The sequence below is a fragment of the Caretta caretta genome, chromosome 1 (assembly GCF_965140235.1).
Source record: "Caretta caretta isolate rCarCar2 chromosome 1, rCarCar1.hap1, whole genome shotgun sequence".
Classification (NCBI taxonomy): Eukaryota; Metazoa; Chordata; order Testudines; family Cheloniidae; genus Caretta; species Caretta caretta.
The window spans coordinates 324,007,724-324,025,950 of record NC_134206.1 but is presented as its reverse complement, the minus strand read 5'-3'; the positions used below and the strand labels follow the sequence as shown (position 1 = coordinate 324,025,950).

General features: G+C 43.0%; 1 protein-coding gene across 4 annotated transcripts in view; it reads right to left on the bottom strand.

The window, feature by feature from the left end:
- Positions 1 to 3,507: 3,507 nt before the first annotated feature.
- Positions 3,508 to 18,227, bottom strand: part of CELSR1 (cadherin EGF LAG seven-pass G-type receptor 1) — a 260,863-nt gene continuing 246,143 nt past the window's right edge. Inside the window, exons 28-35 of one of the 4 annotated variants that reach the window (XM_048836251.2) lie at positions 18,040 to 18,166; positions 15,644 to 15,769; positions 13,305 to 13,441; positions 12,091 to 12,194; positions 10,899 to 11,066; positions 8,956 to 9,198; positions 8,188 to 8,452; positions 3,508 to 5,824 (exon numbers count right to left, since the gene is read on the bottom strand). In XM_048836251.2, the coding sequence (XP_048692208.2) occupies positions 5,800 to 5,824; positions 8,188 to 8,452; positions 8,956 to 9,198; positions 10,899 to 11,066; positions 12,091 to 12,194; positions 13,305 to 13,441; positions 15,644 to 15,769; positions 18,040 to 18,166 (1,195 nt within the window). In that variant the 3' untranslated portion in view covers positions 3,508 to 5,799. The remainder of the gene's footprint in view (positions 5,825 to 8,187; positions 8,453 to 8,955; positions 9,199 to 10,898; positions 11,067 to 12,090; positions 12,195 to 13,304; positions 13,442 to 15,643; positions 15,770 to 18,039; positions 18,167 to 18,227) is intronic. The other 3 variants (XM_075124485.1, XM_075124487.1, XM_075124486.1) reach the window with 3 other exon arrangements.

Below are 18,227 nucleotides of genomic sequence, written 5' to 3'. Positions count from 1 at the left end.
ACAATGGACTGTACTGGCTTTGGAAAGCCAGACAGGTGAAGCCAGGAAGCTCTCCTCAGCAGGGGAGGCTCTATCAATTTTGCCACCCCAAGCAGTTGCCACCAAATTGCTGCTGCCGCAGAAAGCTGCCATGGTGGGAAGAATGGCGGAGCTGCTGCTGAATTGCCGCCACGGGACACGGACTGCCGCCCCATTGTAAATGCTGCCCCAAGCACCTGCTTGGAAAGCTGGTGCCTGGAGCCGGCCATGCTCCTCAGAACGACCCTAGTGGCTATGGCTCTCGCTGCGGAATCAGCAGAGTCGACGGCGGCTGGAAGCGCTGTTCTAGCGATGAGGTCACACTCCGTAATGATGGCTTTATACTGCTCTCTTTTGTCTTCAGGAATAATGTTTGTAAATTCGGAAAGGCTGGCGTAGTTATTGTCATCGTATTTTTCCAGTAGGGCCTCAAAATTGGCAATTCTCAACTGTAACGTTGCAGCTGAGTATGCTTTGTGACTGAACAGATCAAGTTGTTTCCAGTCTTTATTGTATGGGGTATTCATATAGTGTGCTTGCTTGCCCCTTTCACTTACTGTGTCGATAACCAGTGAATTTGGCGTTGGATGTGAGAAGAGAAATTCAGTGCCTTTGGCTGGTATGTAACATTTCTCATCAGATCTTTTACAGGTAGGTGGAATCATTGCTGGGGTTTGCCAGAGTAATTTGACAGGATCCATAATTGCCTCATTCACAGGGAGGGTGATTTTGGATGAAGTGGACATATGTAGTATGTCCACCAACTTATGGCGCGATTCCTGGACCTCTTCCAGAGAGTTGTCAAGGGAAGCTGCCACTCTCTTGCAGAGGTCCTGAAACTGCCTGAAATCCTCCATTGTGGTGGGAGGTGGAGGCATAATTGAGTCACCCGGGCTGGAAAGAGGAAAAATGAGTGTCAGCTATGTCATCTAGGTCTGAAAATTCCTCCTGTTCTTCGGCCCCCTGTTTGGGGACACTAGGGGGTGCATGTGAGAGCAGCACAGGTGGTTGGTGTGCGCCAGTTGCGGGCAGAGTGTTGGGTATTTCTTGTTGTTGTTGTGGGTTTGGTGCCCACGGTTGCCAGAATGGCCATTCTGGTTGGAATGGCATAGGAGGCATCCAAGGCTGGCTGAACCAGGGTTGGTCTGCAAAGTTTGCAGAGAAGCCAGTGGCTGGTGGTGCCTGTGTGGCAGGACTAATTACAGGAGAGGAATGTTGAGGCAAGCCTATCACGTGCTCCCCACTATAGCAGTGTGTTCGACTGTGGAGAGCTGGGCTGGGAAAAAGCCCTGTGTATCGAGGCGACATTGGTACCGAGGGGGGGGGGCTGAGGTACTGATGAGACAGATAAGACTCTGTGGTGCAGGAGTTGCTGTGATGAGGCCAGGGTCGGTACCAGTGTGATAGGGGAACACGGTTGCATTGTATTCACAGGTGTCTGGCTGAAATTCATAGTGCCAACAGTAGGTGGCAGCATGAGCGCTGAAATGTTTGGTACCGAGGGTTTACTGGCTGTTGTAGGTGCCGAGACTTGGGGTTTAACTTTCCCCTTAGCGCTTGTGGAAGAGCTCGAGTGTTTAGGAGCTCTCTGCTTTCTGGTACCGGAGGGCCCCGGTGTATCGGCCGGGGATATAGCCGGTGGTACCGGCTTGGCTGCTATCAGAGCGCCTTTTCTTAGATGACTCCGAGGCCAGGGATGTGGTCTCCGTCTCTTTGCTGCCCTTTTGGCAGCTTGGTCGGGCTGCTTTGCGCTTGAAGAGGGACCTTTGTTCGACGCGGCCGTAGGCGATTTCTGGCCAGGAGGAATTCATACAAAGAGATTTCTCCATGAGGAGAAGCTTCAGCTGTAAATCTCCTGCCTTTCTTGTGTGTGCTTTGAGGTTATGGCAGTGCAGGCACTTTTGTTATATGAGTCCCTCCCCGAGACACCGGACGCACTGTGAGTGGCCGTCTGGGAGCGGTATTGACAGCCGGCAGGTAGCGCAGCGTTCAGAGCCTGAGGGGGCAGGCCTGCCCCAGAAGGAGCATAGTCTCTCAGTTGTATGGAGAGAGAGATGGCTGGAGAGCTGCTGCAGTCGCTGGGTAAGTGAAACTTACGGTCCTGTGAGGAAAATACTTTTTTTTTTTTGAGACAGGGCAAGAGAAAAGGGAGATAGTATTTCAATGAGGACTACTAACTACAGGTAAAAAAGGGAACAGAAGAGGGAATTAAGAGTAACTGCCAGGTGCTCTGACTCGAGCCAATGGCAGTAGAGAAGGAAGTGTGGAGGGTGGGTTGGCTGCACAGCATCAGTTAACCGCCTGAGGCAGTGCGAGACGGGATCTGCGCATGTGCGGCCCAACCGGGCACGGCTACTTTAAATTTCCGGCTACACGCACGGGGGAGCACCCACAGGTCAGCACTCGAAGAAGAACCAGACCTTTCCTTTTGCCTTTGGCTTTCTCAGCCTACCTCTCTCCCCAAAGCCTGCAGGGGCACCAGCCACAATGCCTCAGGAGGGGAAACAGTACCGAAGGGAAAACCACCCCAAAGCCCTGGGACGGGGCTGGGCATTAGCCGGACATCTCATGGAGCCCAATAACCAGAGATTTGAAATGAGAGTATGGAATTTCCCTCAGTAAAGCAGCAGGGAGGACTGGCTGAGCCACTATGGGGGCAAAGCAAATCTAGTGGGAACTTCAGAGGCAGGGCTTCCTGCTTCTGCGAGCAGCCTGAAGTGCCCATTGTAATGGAGCTGTGGACATTAGGCATGGTGAAGAATTATCTAATATTATATTTGATATCTCAGAACCATGTGAAGGCATCCAGAATAACTGTTTGTAATTTTCAAGCAAAAAACCAGCTTATACTGGTTTGCTGCTTGGAATGTTCTAGAAGGAAGAACCACAGCAGATAACTACATGGGGGAATCAATCTAGAGGTTGTAACTGAACCAAATGGTAAGATGCTCATACATGATCAAATCAGATTGGTGCAATGTGTGGCCCTGACTCAGCAAGCTCATCTGCATGGACAGAGCCCCGTGCTTATGCGGAGCCCTATTAACTTAATCATAATAAGAAATGGATTCATAGATTTCAGCATTAGAAAGGCATCAGGTTTCAGGAAAGGACATCTTGGGAGAATATGACATGTAGCATCCAGCTCGCAGATATGCCCATTGGCATATTCAAAATGAGGCTGGATGCTACAGGGTTATGCACAAGCTAACTTAATAGGTATTTCCTCTTTCTAATTTCTATGCTCAGCAACCTTCCTCAGAAGCATAACCAAAGATTTAAAATCTCGCAAACAGTGCTACTTTGGTGATAAACATTCTTGAAGTTTTTCAACCATTCTGTTTCACAGGAGAGTGACTGTTATCAGTACAAACATTACTTCTGTCTGCATTTTCAAACAACTCCTTTACAAACGATAGGAAATGCTACTCAAAAGTTCACCCATTTCTACTTCAATGCTCCATGAAAAATAAATAGCAAGAGCAGGAATACAAATTAAAAATCTTAATTTATTCTCCTTTCATCTGTGCTGCAATTCCAGTGTTCTGCACATTAATAAATACATATTCTGTTAAAAAACCTCCAGTGTCTAACCTGCCATAAAGTTTTAACAAGTCATAAAAATAGGTTGTAATTTTTCTGTCATTAATACAACTGACACATTTACTGAAACAGTTCTGATTGAAATAAAAACTAACTACATCTCACTGGGGCAAAATATACATACACAGATGCAAAATGGTTAACACAGGTTGTACACGGTATCTGAGCACAGTCAAGTGTGATAGACACTTCAACATAAAAAACTTTTCAATCAGAAAATTTCACGCAGTATGTTGCATAATTTTTTTTTAAAGAGACAGTATCCTTTCCCCTTTCCAAAGGCCTCAAGTAGATTTAAAAATGCATAAGGATATAATAAAACCAATATTACTACAGTATATGCTTTTTTTTTTGGTTAATTTCCTGCATTTTATCCAGCCTGATGTATTGTTTCTGTTTCTTCTTTCTCACATGCACATTCATACAAAGGAACAGCTAATAACTTTTCAAAATGGTAACTATGAAAAATTACTATCGTATGAAATACATAACACTAAGAAAAGGTATATAACAAATGTATCATTTTTGTAAGTGGAATTTTAAGGACTCATTTTGAGTCATATATTCAAGCCAAAAGGAACTGTTAACAGAAACATTTCCCTACATACTTATTGTGAACAACTATTTTTCACCTTTTTTTTTTTCTTTTGGTAAACACTGTGAAAAGATGAGGTTGGCAGACACTACACATGTTTCTTACACTTGTGAAAATATGAATAGTGCACATGAAACATGAAATTATTTAATACTTGTGTTTGTATTGCAAAACAACAAGATAGCCAGGAATTTCCCAAAAAGTTAAGAAATGAAACACAGATATCCTTAAAGACTCATGTTGCTGCTCCAGTTGGCAAAATGCTGACTTAGAGTAAAAAATAAAAAGTAAAACAAAGCAGAAAGCCTCACACACGATTTGTGCAATGGGGAGCTGCACAAGTGTGTCCTCACAAGTGTGTCCTGGTTTGTTGCTTAGTAGGAAAAATGTGATGAAAAGCTAAGTCAAAAGGTGACTAGCATGTAAATTACACAAGCTTTATTTTAAAAGGGAAATATTGTAAACCAGAATTGATTTTTCTCCAAGAACTGTTTTGAAATCTTTAACTAGCTGAAGATACGATGTCTTTTAGCTGGGAAATTCAATTTCTGTTCTTTTTAATGTAAACACCAAATAAAAAAATATGGGAGAAGAGGCCAATACACCTTCAAAACAAATGAACATTTTTGTTGGTGTTTGTTAGTAGAGGTTATCAAAAATACGCACTGCATCCTTAAAATATTCCATAATCTGGAAACAGAAACCTATAAATTATATTTATAAATTTAGACTCAACCATTTCACTGTAGTATTTTAAAAACTGCACTGCATTTTTAGGGTGGCTTTGATGCAAACACGAGTTACATTATCAAATGCCAAATTCAAGTACAACTGTGCAATTTTTAATATAAAAAATAATCAAGAGCTCTTCCCATTGATTTCCTAGCATCAAATGAAGAATATCAGTATAAATGTAAAATATACAAAGGAACTTTTCCTTCTTTAGAGTCACCATACAAAATATATAAAATTATCTACAATTTTTTTATATTTATATATTTATATATATAAAGGACATTTTTTTAAGACACTGTGTCCATCAAAGGCTAGTAAAGATGCTGGCATAGATAAGGAAGGGCACTTGGTGTGATATTCTTCTCTCTAGAGTTCATGAAGCTGAATGGTTCACACTGTAACAGAACAAGACCTCAGGAAGAGGCATCTTTGAGTGCTTTTCTTAAGGCTGATAATTTGACTTATTGTAGGTCCACTGGAGTAAAGACAATTTGTTCTCCTTGTGTAAGTCATTATGGGCTGCACACATTAGCAGTTCCTGCAGCATTGCTGTGACTCAGTCAACGCTTCTTATAATCATTCATCCATTGTAATGAGTCTCTGTTACATCTCCATGCATTTTGGCACAGTTACATATTCACACAGCCATTGAACGTACCACAATGTAGCCTTATCATGCATGTCTTGGGCACTATTTTTCATGTATGAGCAGTCAGAAGTCTGCCATAGGAAGCAGTACCATCCTCATCCTCGATATGCAGCATCTCCTGTGAAATCCAAGGTACCAAGGAAGTGACATCACAGCAAGTAGTCCCCAGGTGGAAAAGTCATCAGTATTTCCTGATGGTTCAAATTGAAGTTTCATTACTGCCTCTGTTCATGAGAAGAAGTAACCATGCAGGCTTAGGGTTAAATAGAGACAGGCAAACAATTCCAAGTGAAACTACCTATTCCATTTTAGTAAATTACCATGCTTCACCAAGTGCTTGCAAGGCAGAGGCCGCTCTTGTTACAAAGGACAAAATAAGGCAGAAGAAAGTTATTTACAGGAGATGCAGATAGAAATGCATTATGAGAGGAAGGCCTGTACAATGCATGTAATTGGTAATGTCTAGGAGGAGGCGTGCATTTCATAAACTACTGAAATCCTACATGGTGTTAGAAACTTTGCATTTCAAACAGACTCATGCCATAGTTTATACATAAACGGTACAAAGAAGTAACAGTATATATATAAATTCTTTAGCATTGTAGGCTGGCCAGATATTCCCTATGAGTGAATAATTCTACTGATAGCAGCAACTAGCTCCTATTAGTGAGTAATACTTAGGCTTGTTGGCTAATTGGGGAACATTCCCATAGCCAACTTCCAAAGATCAGAGGGTAACTTTTCAGATGGAGCTTAGAGAAGTCTGTGTACCAGTTTAGAGTGTGCATACTGGAGCTGGTGGAGCTGGTCACGATGTCATGGTTAAGGCTGTGTTAGCGATTTCCTTATGAAAAGAATTAGGATATTTATTGTTATTATTGTGGTACTTAAAGGAAAACTGAACATGTAAAGTAAAGTTTGGCTAAAGAAGGAATGTATAGGTATGTCATTTTCATAATCTGAACTTTGGACATGTTACTAGACATGATTACTAATGAAACAATCATTCCATGAATACCTGTTTTAGGAAAGTCTGTGCTGTACTTGGGATTAAAATCTAGCTTTAGTTCATAATGGCAAATATATGCACCAATTTCAACCCAACAGATTTACTTCTGTTAATCACATCTGTGATATTTTTAGGGACTGTAGTATTGTATGTCACTTTTCTCTCCAGCTCCCTGGACTTCCCTAACAACTCTACTCATCTTCCCCCAGCACTGTTCCCCCGCCCTAGCCATGCCAAGCTCCTCATGCCCTTGACCCAAACTATCTGCTCCTTTCCCTCACACTGCTCCCAGCCCTCCTGAGACCCAGTTCCTCAGGGCTCCTGCACCCTGACACTGCTCCTTAACGTTCTCCCACTGCTCTCAGCCTTTCTGGCATCCTGATACTTAGAACTCCCCCACCATGCTCCCACTACCCAAGATCTCCTCACTCTCGACTCCCCAGAGCATTCACTCTTTGGCATCTGCCCCTGTGCTGGTGGCCACAGACTTTCCTAGGTCTCCAAAGCTCCTACCCCCTAAATTTACCCTCCCCTTCCTCCCACTGCATGCAGCCCTCCACACTCCCAGCACCCCCATTACCCTCTCTCCCACAGGGACCATCCCTCCCTATCTTCCTGGAGTTCCTGTCGTACTCTGCCTACTGGTGCCCCCAACTCCCCGGGGCTCCTGCCACCGACTTTCTACTTTGTCTGCACTAGACTCCCTATAGCCTTGGTCTTCAACACTGCCCTCCCTGCTCCCTAGAGCATCTGCTCAGCATGCACCTTCTCCTCTCTCTCACTGCTCCTAGCCATTCCTGACTCCCTGATGTTCCTGTCCTGGGTGACCAAAGCATCTGCTCCATAGCATCTCACGTCCCTTCCCGTGCCTCCTCATTTCCCATTCCCCACACTCAAGAGACCCTGCTTAGTGGAATCCCCCTTTCTCTCCTTCTCACTGCCCCCCAGCCCTACCAACTCCTTTTTCATCCACAGCACCAGCTCCCCAACCCCTCCCTTCCTTCCACTACCTCACCAGACCTCCCACCTCCCTTAACCCTCCCTTTCCTTCCCCCCACTGGCCCTCCCAGCCCCCTGGTCCCCCACAGCTCCAGCTCCACAACACCGCCTCTTCCTTCACCACTAATGCCCCAGCCCTCTGACCACTTCCTCTCTGCCACCAGTCCTCCAAGCTCACTGACTGCCTACAGCCCCAGCCCCTGACCCCTTCCTGCCACCCCCTACTGCCCTAGCCCTCCTGTCCTTTTTAATTTGAAGCTGCTTGAGAGGTGTTTTTTCATGTCTGTGGCTGAGGGCAAAGAGAGGGTTGCTTTAGTCTAGAGTATGTGTTTAGTTGTAATATGTTCTTAAGACATGTTTTGTCTATTTAGTGAGATGTTAAGAAGCCTTTGGGCATGGGGCGCTGTATAATTAAGAGGTTATCACAGTCATTGTCCCAAGTCTTTAATCGAGTAGCCTAGAAAACTAAAAAATGAGATGGTGCAGTCTCGTGTGGAAGTGAACCCGGGGCAGGGAAGAGAAAGGAGCGGAAGTCAGAAGCCAGTGATTGTGGGAAGACAGTCTCAAACTGGCACTTACTCAGAATCTGAGGTCTCAGCATTCACTGTTCCCACATGAACATTCATGGCCATTCCATTCAGCTGATCTCGAGACTGTTCTCTCCGTGGATTTTTTATTGTCACCCCAGTGTCAGAGGGTGAACGAACCCCATCATTTGTCCCTAAGGAAGCAGTCCTGGATGAGATAGTGGTTTGATTATAATCCGATAACTTTTCCCGTAGTCGATTCTTCATATTCTTATCCATCAGAGGGGGAGGGTAGGTGACTTTATTTTTTAAGATGCCTGGAATAGAAAGAAAGGAGGATCAGGGGTTTTAATTATGTTGGTAATTTTATTTAATCGAACAAATGCAAAAGCAACATTTACCTTTTATTAGGCAGATTGTTTCAAGTTTGCCACCATTATTCCATGTTAAAATAAAAAGGTTAGACCCATCCAAAAACAGTCCCTACAGTTATTGCCCCTCCACAGACCTCTCTGGTTACACAGACTGAAGCCAATTTGAAGGGTATTATGCCCCTACAGAGCAATCATATTCTGCAAGAACATGAATGGTGCTGATGGCCAACCCTGCCCATGCCTGCCTCTGGCCAAGTTTGTTGCAGATTGCTAGAGAAGTCATTAGGCTGAAGAGAATGAACGGGAACTTGGCAAATTCCCCACTTTTCTAACGTGGCAATAGAGGCCTTCAGCTGGGATCTCTGAGTTACCGTCACAGAATCTACAAAACTTTTCACTTAATCTCTCATTTGTTTCTTTCTAATGCACTGGGTTGGCTGACTTACCTTTCCTCTGTTCCGGGTGCTGGTTATTCTGCTGTTGTATAGGTTTATTCTCTTTCTGTTGCCCTTCATTCTCATTTTCTCGAGGTGCTTCATTGCTGTGGTTCACGTGATTTTCCCTATGAAGCTCTACATTAACCTTTGTCTCCACTTTCAGTTTCTGCTTCCCACCTGGATCCTCCCCATCGCTTGTTGTTACGCACTCTGTGGGCCAATAGGGTTTCACATGATTGGATATAGAATCAACTGCAATGCAAAAAAACACATTGGCTCGAAAACCACCCTTCAGCAAAAGGTGAGGTTCTTTCCTCCAGTCCTGCTCAACTAGTCCTATTCTCTGCAACAGTTTCAGTGGAACAGTCATTTGCAGCAGACCATTTCTAAAGATTAGCTAGGCCAGCCTTTTCCTGGAGGGCTCTATCCTGCCAGTTAAATACTGTCCTAGTTGGTGGCAGTGTGCTGGTACATTGCCCCAGGTGGAGCTCAGAGAGGAATTCTGTTTCCCCAAGGCAGAATTATTCCTGGAGCAACCTGTCACAGAGTGGGAGCAGCAGCAGCAGCATACTCTTCATCCCTTATGTGCCTGACTAGCTCTACTGGCTGATACACGTGTATGTTGGAGCGTGGCCCTGCCTTCTCCTCTCTGCCCTTTGAGATGTCTTGCACCCTTAGACTTAAATGGAGGGAGCAACCCCTATGCTTGAGGGAGCACAGGAACAGCAATAGGGCTGCACTGCTGGCCAGCAGTGCATAGGGGGTGGGAGCACATCCCCTTGCACCCTCCCTCATTGTCCAGCAGTGGAGCACAATCTGGTCCTTAAACTGGAATGGCTCTATAATGTTCTTTCCAGAAGATTAACCTTTCCATAAAGGAATCTTATAATTGTGCATTCCTTTGATAAGAAAAAGGAGATATCTCGTGCAGCCTTACAGCAGCATGTTTCCTAGGAACTCAGAAGTTGCCCTGTATGCCTGAGGCTAATAAAAGCAAACGTTGGGATAGCTCGCTAAACTGAAAATGCACAATGCTGAACAAACGCTGTGATGGAAGCACCTACCATTGTCAAGGTATTATTATAAAGAGCTGAATTTAAAGCCATCATTGTCAATTCAGCCATAACCCTAGTTGCTACAATAATGAATGGATTTGTAGAAAACACTCTCTAACCCAAAACTTGCTCCAAGGCTGGGCTGAGTTTCAATCACATCAGTTTATATTTGTGGGAAAATGGTAGCAATTTTGGTTGAATTTTACTCTGGGTTTGTTTGAATGTAAAAATCAAAAGGAAACTGAAAACCTGTATGGGATGAAGCAAGGGAAAGTGAATGAACACCAGAGAGCCAAAACCCACTGAGTTTTGTCTGACCATATAAGTCTCTCTGTATCTTCAAAGAGTCACAGAGGGACACGGTGCACAGAATGTTCACGTGACTGATACCAAGTGTTAATTTCAAACCTTTCAGTTCCATGCCCTCCCCTGACCCCAGGAAATCTCCATTATTCTATTGTATTGGGGGGGGGGGGGGAGGAATGTTGCAGGTGTTCCTTTTTTTCTCAAATTGCCACGCTCTTTTATTGCCTCCTCTTCCTGCCTCCCTCTGCTGATATTTAGATAGCTGTGTAGTGCTATTTCCAGTGACATTTGTGGAGAGAAACAGCCTGCAGGGTCCCTCTGCAATGCTAACAGCTATGCTGCATTGGTACGCTAAGTAGCTGGTGCACACTTGCTCAAGTTTCCTTTGTTCTTGCATTCATTCACCACAGGGGACAAATCCTCTGAGCTTGAGGAAACAAGGATCCCTTAGATACCACCACCAATAAGAAAACAGGGATTCAAAACAGCTTTAGCTGTACACTATCCTGGTCAATTCCATGCATCCACTATTCAATTAATTTTATAATACGGGAAAGAAATCTATTCCTACAGCATGAGCAGCTGCTTTACCTTTAGGAGTGCTGTGGATTGGGCCGCGTTCATTGTTTTTGGAAGTGGCTGTGTTCCATTTTTTCTCTGTTTCAATCCCATCTTCCTCACTCTCTGATGAATGGGAGGAAGCGTAAGAGCTGCTATGTTCATCAAGAGACAACTCGCTGTCAGAATCAGAATCATGTTCTGTGCAAGTGGAGGAGGCAAAAAACATAGGGATTAGAACCTGAAAGGCAGTTGTGGAAATCTACATGCCAAATGAATGGAGTGAAAGAAAACCACTGTAGGCTCCCAGATGCTGTGGTGATGGGCACTTTAGAATGCTTATGCCTACACAGCCCAGCCAGTCAGATGAGATTAGATTATTAGTGCAGCAGTCTTCAGCTGAGGAAATCAAGTGAAACAAAATTGCACAGTACAGCTAACTGGATAGGATACTTTAACAATTTATATGGTTTAGTGTCCACTATTGTTGCTCCTGTAACTGTTGCTAAAGTTTAAATGTGTTTAAACGTGTGAGAAGAAGAGAGTGACTGAAGTTCATTTGTTGGATAATTGCTATGTACACACAGTGGCTGGAGAGCACAATTCTCGCTGCTATTCAATGTGCAAAATAGTCATCTGGTGCCATCTTGGTCAAAGCAACACATACACCCTCCAACATAAAGCACCAAGAAGACATAGAAACAGAAAACTGAAAAGCATGCTTACAACGCTAAACTGCAACAATATATTTGTCCAGATCCAAAATATAAACAATATGAAACTGAGACACACTTCCTACTTTACTGGAAAAAAATACAAAGTAGTAAAAGGAAGCCACTTCCTCAAACTTTCAACCAGTAAGAAATTTCCATCTGAAAAGCAAGGAAGAAAAACTGTGCATAACTTTGTGAGAAAGGAAAGAGAATGCACAAACCATCACACAATTTGTGGTAACCTGCCATCAAATCAGAAATAGATCCTAATACAAAATAGACACATGATATTTCTACTATGAAACCATGTCCCAGATAAAGATACTCAATAACTATGGCAACACCTTTATATCTTGTCATGCCAGTACAGCTATTTAAATTGAGAGTGAAACACAGTAAGATGGAAAGGTTACTACATTAATTATAGGATCTTTTTGAAGAAAGTATCTTTATTAAGCTGAGGAGGAAGAAATGCACACGTGGTTCTAAGCAATTCTCCAAAAAGCTCTTACCATTGGATTTTGATGGATTCCTATGAAAAATGGAGGAATCTGCTTCTGTCTGACCAGCCCTTGCTTGGCTTGAGGACCCACTGAGCTTCTGAGCAGCCTCATCCCTAAAAAATGGGGAAGCAACATTTTTGGTCAACATGCTAGTCTTAGTGACAAGACAGAAATACAGAGACCACCCTAAATCTCCATTATGCACTGTCAAATTTAACATTTTAACAAAAAGAAAAGGAGTACTTGTGGCACCTTAGAGACTAACCAATTTATTTGAGCATGAGCTTTCGTGAGTTACAGCTCACTTCATCAGATGTATACCGTGGAAACTGCAGCAGACTTTATATACACACAGAGATCATGAAACAATACCTCCTCCCACCCCACTGTCCTGCTGGTAATAGCTTATCTAAAGTGATCATCAGGTGGGCCATTTCCAGCACAAATCCAGGTTTTCTCACCCTCCACCCCCCCACACAAATTCACTCTCCTGCTGGTGCTAGCCCATCCAAAGTGACAACTCTTTACATAATCAAGTCGGGCTATTTCCTGCATAAATCCAGGTTTTCTCACATCCCCCCCACCCCCATACACACACAAACTCACTCTCCTGCTGGTAATAGCTCATCTAAACTGACCACTCTCCAAGTTTAAATCCAAGTTAAACCAGAAAATCCGGGGGGGGGGGGGCGGGTAGGAAAAAACAAGAGGAAACAGGCTACCTTGCATAATGACTTAGCCACTCCCAGTCTCTATTTAAGCCTAAATTAATAGTATCCAATTTGCAAATGAATTCCAATTCAGCAGTTTCTCGCTGGAGTCTGGATTTGAAGTTTTTTTGTTTTAAGATAGCAACCTTCATGTCTGTGATTGCGTGACCAGAGAGATTGAAGTGTTCTCCGACTGGTTTATGAATGTTATAATTCTTGACATCTGATTTGTGTCCAAGCTGTACAGGACTAATAGCAAAAATACTTCTAGTATTTCATTTTAATTATAGTTTGAATTGCCCACTAAAGTTGCATGCAAATGAGAAATACATAAAGGAAGATGAAAAGATAGCAACTGCATAAAGAGAATTGCTAAGGAACAGGACAGGTTTCTCATCTCACTAGTAGCATTTGAAGTAAAACATTAGTTGGTTTTGGTTAGTTTTTTTCTCACAAAAGCAATGAGAAGGGAAAAATAAAGGCCTGAAAGCCATGCACCCACCACCCAATTACCTGAGAATGTAAGCAAGGTAGCTATTGTGGCTCTTGGCTGACCTGATGGTGCTTTCTAGGGAGACTGTGGATTCACCAATATTTGTGCGATACATATTTGGCTCCTCTATATATGTGTTGTTACAGTTCAGAGATCGCTGAGGAAAAAAGTAGTAGTAGTGAATGATAACCAATAAACAAACATCTCTCCTTCAGCTGCCCCCAGAATGCTACACAGCAGAGGAACGTCTAAGTACATAAACCCCCAGACTGCACATTTTGAGTAGGAACTGCGTCCCCCCACTGCAAACAATGTCTCTCAGCTCCCGAGCATCACCGTTTGAGTGGCCTGAGCACAGGACTGGGAATGAGACACTCCAGAGATGTAATCCCAGCTCTGACACAGGATTCTTCCCTGGCCACTGACAAGTCACACAGCATCTGATTTTCAGGAGTGCATCACAAACTCAGCTCCCATTGACTTTCTTTTCTCTTTTTATAAGTCCTTATACGCGCTCATTACCGCAGTATCTGAGCACCTTCCAGCAGTGCATTAAGCAACGTGACTAACATCTGTCATGTGTGATTCAATCTCTTTCTCATCCTCTCCCCAGCAGGAGAATTCTGCGTTCAGTGGAGTGGTTTGGTTTAGTAGGGCAGGTTGGTTATTTATGTATATGCTGCTTGGTGTTTATCAGAGGAGGCAGATTTAAGAAGTGCACCTGGCTTTTGAAAGGGAAGGTAGTAACGGTTGTGATGACCCTTAGCATTTGTGGGAGTTTGTCTCAGTCACAGACCAGCCCCTGAGAAAGCTCAGAAAGCTTTACCCTGACTGTAGAATTTTCTTGTGGCTGAGGAAGAGAGTAGTTGACCACAGTCCTTATCCTAGAGATTCAGGTGATCATCTAAACATTGTGGGCCCAAGCCAATGAGCACGTTGGTGATACGGACCATGAGCTTAAACTTTACTTGATATTCGATGAGAAGTCAGTGTAGGAAGCAGAGGACAGGTATGGTGTGTTCGCAGTAGCCTGTGTTGCACTGCAATGTTCTATCCTAGTTGGAATTTCCTAGGTGCTGAAGCTTTCTGCCCAGGTATAACATGTTACTTTAGTCCAGCCGAGAGGTGACAAAGGCATGAATAAATGAGGCCAGGTCTTCATCTGCCAAGCTGGGACTAAGTCTCCTAGCCAACTGGAGATGGTAGAAAGCATTACTAGCAGGTGCTTTTATGGGAGAGCTTAATATCAGCATGGAATCCAAGAATACCCCTAAACTATGGACTGAATTGACCAATTGTGGGTGTGTACTTTCAACCAAAGGAGGCTGTATTGTGGCTGCAAACTACTCAGAATGCTTTCTTTTGCCCATCAGCATCACCTCTGTGTTACTGCAATTCTGTTTAAAGAACCTGCTGTTCTTTATCTATGAGCTGAACTCGTCCAAGCACTGGCCATCTTGATGCTAGTGGTAGGATCATAGGTAGTGAAGGATAAGCGGAGCTGCGTGTCATCTGTATATTGAGTCCATGTCATCTCACTAGTTCACCTAATGGCTGCATATAAATGTCGAGTGGGGCAGGAGAGAGAATTGATTCTTGTTGGGACTCCACATGGAAGGGGGTCTAGTGGCAGAGGTAAAGTTTTCCATTAACCCTCTCTGTGGGCAACTGTGACTGCTCAACACTTTTGAGAATCAGATATTTAATCTCCCTGCCGCAGTTTCTCACCTTCTATAATGAAGATAATAAAAGCTACCTCCCAGGGAACTAAGTAACGGTCTTATAAGTAGGAACATGAAAAGTGCCAAGCAATAATTACCCAGAACAATTCTTTACATATTACCTTATGGGGGAAACTGTAAACAAGAATCTTTTTATAAACAAGGAATTGCTTTTACTTACTTGAAAATATTGCAATATAATTTCAGTGGCAGCTAGCTATTCTACTTAACAGCTTTCAACCACCACTTATACAAGTTAACATTTTACAAACTGGGCAGAAAACTGCTGATAAATAATCAGTTTAGAATAAGGTGCACAACCACAGTTAACAGACACTGCCTTTACTTTCAACTTTGTGGGAATAAAAAAAGAAGTCCTTAGTAAAAAGCCATGCCACTAGTATTTGCAAAGTCTTGTGCAAATAGCTAATAGCTTCATGATGCTCCATTTTACTTGAAGAAAATAATTTCCTTTTCCCAAAAGTTTTCATTTCTGTTTTAAAATGAAAAGGCTTTCAGTGAATCACTCAAAACAGGGAGAAAGAATTAATTTTGTTATGGACAAGTTAGTTAAAATTATATGTGTGGGTGGCTGACAACTATAAACAAGAAAACGTTTTTCCAAGTCGACCTCTTACAGTTAGTAATGTAGCTCTTGTTGTAGTAGAGTCATCTGGAAGGGGTTTCTTTCCAGTTAAAGTATTCTTCAAGTGCTTCCTGACTTCTTTATTAAAAACGCAGTGGAAGAAGAAAATGAAGAGCCCCTGGATTATTAGACATAGAGAGAAAAATAATCTAAGATAAATGCATGATTTATTACTACTGGATTAAAAATACAACTGGAAATTAGTGAACGGCCTTTTTCAAACCAGCTTTTAATTCCAGCGTACGGTACATGCTTTTAATGGCAATGACTGACCACAACAGCATTAAACACTTACTGTCCTTAGTGAACTGATAATGGTCAATCCCTCAGGGATTCATGCTTTTCCACCAGCTACTTGTATTACCACAAAAAGACTGGGAAAACACAAACACAATTTTCCTCTGAGAAGTCCACGATGCATCTCAGAGGATGGTTGTTAGCACCCTTGTAGTTTGGGAGGGAAACATTCTATTCAAATGTGCACAAGAGAGTTCAGGTCGAATGGTTCAGGATATTGCAGGGTGCTTTTGTGTTGTACCAACATTAATATTTTTGAGTTTGTACACTGGGTATGGGTCCAAATCCTGAAAGGTACATTGGAACTCATCAAAATATCATAGACAGCAGTGGAAGCCTTGGGAATAGCAGAAGTGGACCACTTCTGTGCTAGATGCCCTTAAAAACACTGGAGAGAGAGAGAGAGAGGTTTCAGAGGAACAGCCGTGTTAGTCTGTATTCGCAAAAAGAAAAGGAGTACTTGTGGCACCTTAGAGACTAACCAATTTATTTGAGCATGAGAAGTGAGCTGTAGCTCACGAAGGCTCATGCTCAAATAAATTGGTTAGTCTCTAAGGTGCCACAAGTACTCCTTTTCTTTTAGAGAGAGAGAGAGCGCTCTGCAAACCCTCTAAAACAGGAGCTGCGGAGGAGTGTTAAGGGTGGGGTTGAGACCATGTGCTAACAGGTGTTATGTTCCTCTGAGCCAGCAGTTACTCCTACATTCAGCCTCTTTGCAGATTATTCATACTCCTGGCAGGAACACTGTAATCTATGGGCTGCTTTTGTAGCATGTGTGTGTTTGTTTTGGGTTTATTCGGTGCAGCTGCCAAATTTGTTATTTATTTAGGTTGCAGGTGTACTGCTTTGAACTCATCATTCATGAAATTACAGCAGCACCAATGTCCCAAGATGCCTGTGTTTCATGATTTCAGACAAATCAACTGAGGTAGACTAATATTAAGCTTAAGGCGTGCTCTCTCTAAGCATTCAATCAAATTAGTCGTATCTGACATTAGCTCATTGGGATTACTCATTAATGAAATTCACATAAAATATATCTTTAAAAAAAAAAAAGTTCAAAGAAAGCAATGATGTGAAACATTATGTAGCACTTGACTCTCCAGGCAAGGTAAGTCTCTTATTTTCTTCCCTCTGAACTTATGTTGTATTTAACATCATTTTACTTTAGAATTTTTGTCCAGGTTTGTGAAAGGATTTACATCTCCAGTAACTGGATTTATTTCCACACAGACCAGCTGTAACACAGGCAATGGCACTGTCAGCATCCCCCAGGCTGGCCCACAAATGTGCCTCCACCCTGAGCTGAAGGAACCACCTTGAGAGGAAAGCAGGGACCACGACCCCTTTACTGAGCCTGACAACCAGGGTACCCCATTTCTGATGATGGTTTTTGTACTGTGGATACCTGTCCATTCATTCATTTCACACAGGCCAACAAGACGCAATCGACTTTTGGTCACTACCATCCTGGACCAAATTCAAATAGTGACTGGATTCTGAATCCCATTACTATCTCCTCACCAGGCCCCTATTGATCAGCTGGGGTGTGTGCTAGGACCTTCAACCTCTTAACAGCTTCTCTAACATAAATGAAAGTCATCTTCTCCATTTGTCTTTCCTACAGTAAATTCAATTGTAAGCTGTCCACATGGCGTGGAAAACCACAACTTCTTGCTACTGCTAGCAAGAACGCCAGTGTTAACGCAGAAGAGACCATAACTAGAGTTTATTTGACAGTCTCAGGCAGAAGGTTGTGTCTGAGGTAAACCGTTTCCTTTTATTAGTGGTGAAATTGCCCACCATGAATTCCACTAGCAGTACATCTGGAACCACTGAGAGAATAGAAAGCTCCATTTATTGAAGGGTGTGATAATTCTGCCCTTTGCGATAAAGGGGCTGGAAACTGCACCTAGGACCTTCCATCTTCTTCATTTGGAAAATCAGTTTTAAAAGGTAGCTGCTCTGGCTTGATACTGGATTTAATGGATTTTCCCTGTTAATGGAGCAGCACTGCAGGGAGATGGCTGTTCAATATGCAGCATGTTCTAGATCTGAAGAGGTACAGTAACTTAATGTTATATAACTTACTTGTAAGCAGCTGAAGATGGCAAAGAGATAATGGAATGTCATGACATCACTATTCACTGCCATCAACCCCAGTAACCATGTGGCACTGATCAGCAGCAGGAGGAGGAAAGCAGTTCGCAGCCCGGAGCTAAAGTAAATACACAAAGTTAATTGCATTAAGGCAGAAAAATAATAAAATAATACAATCT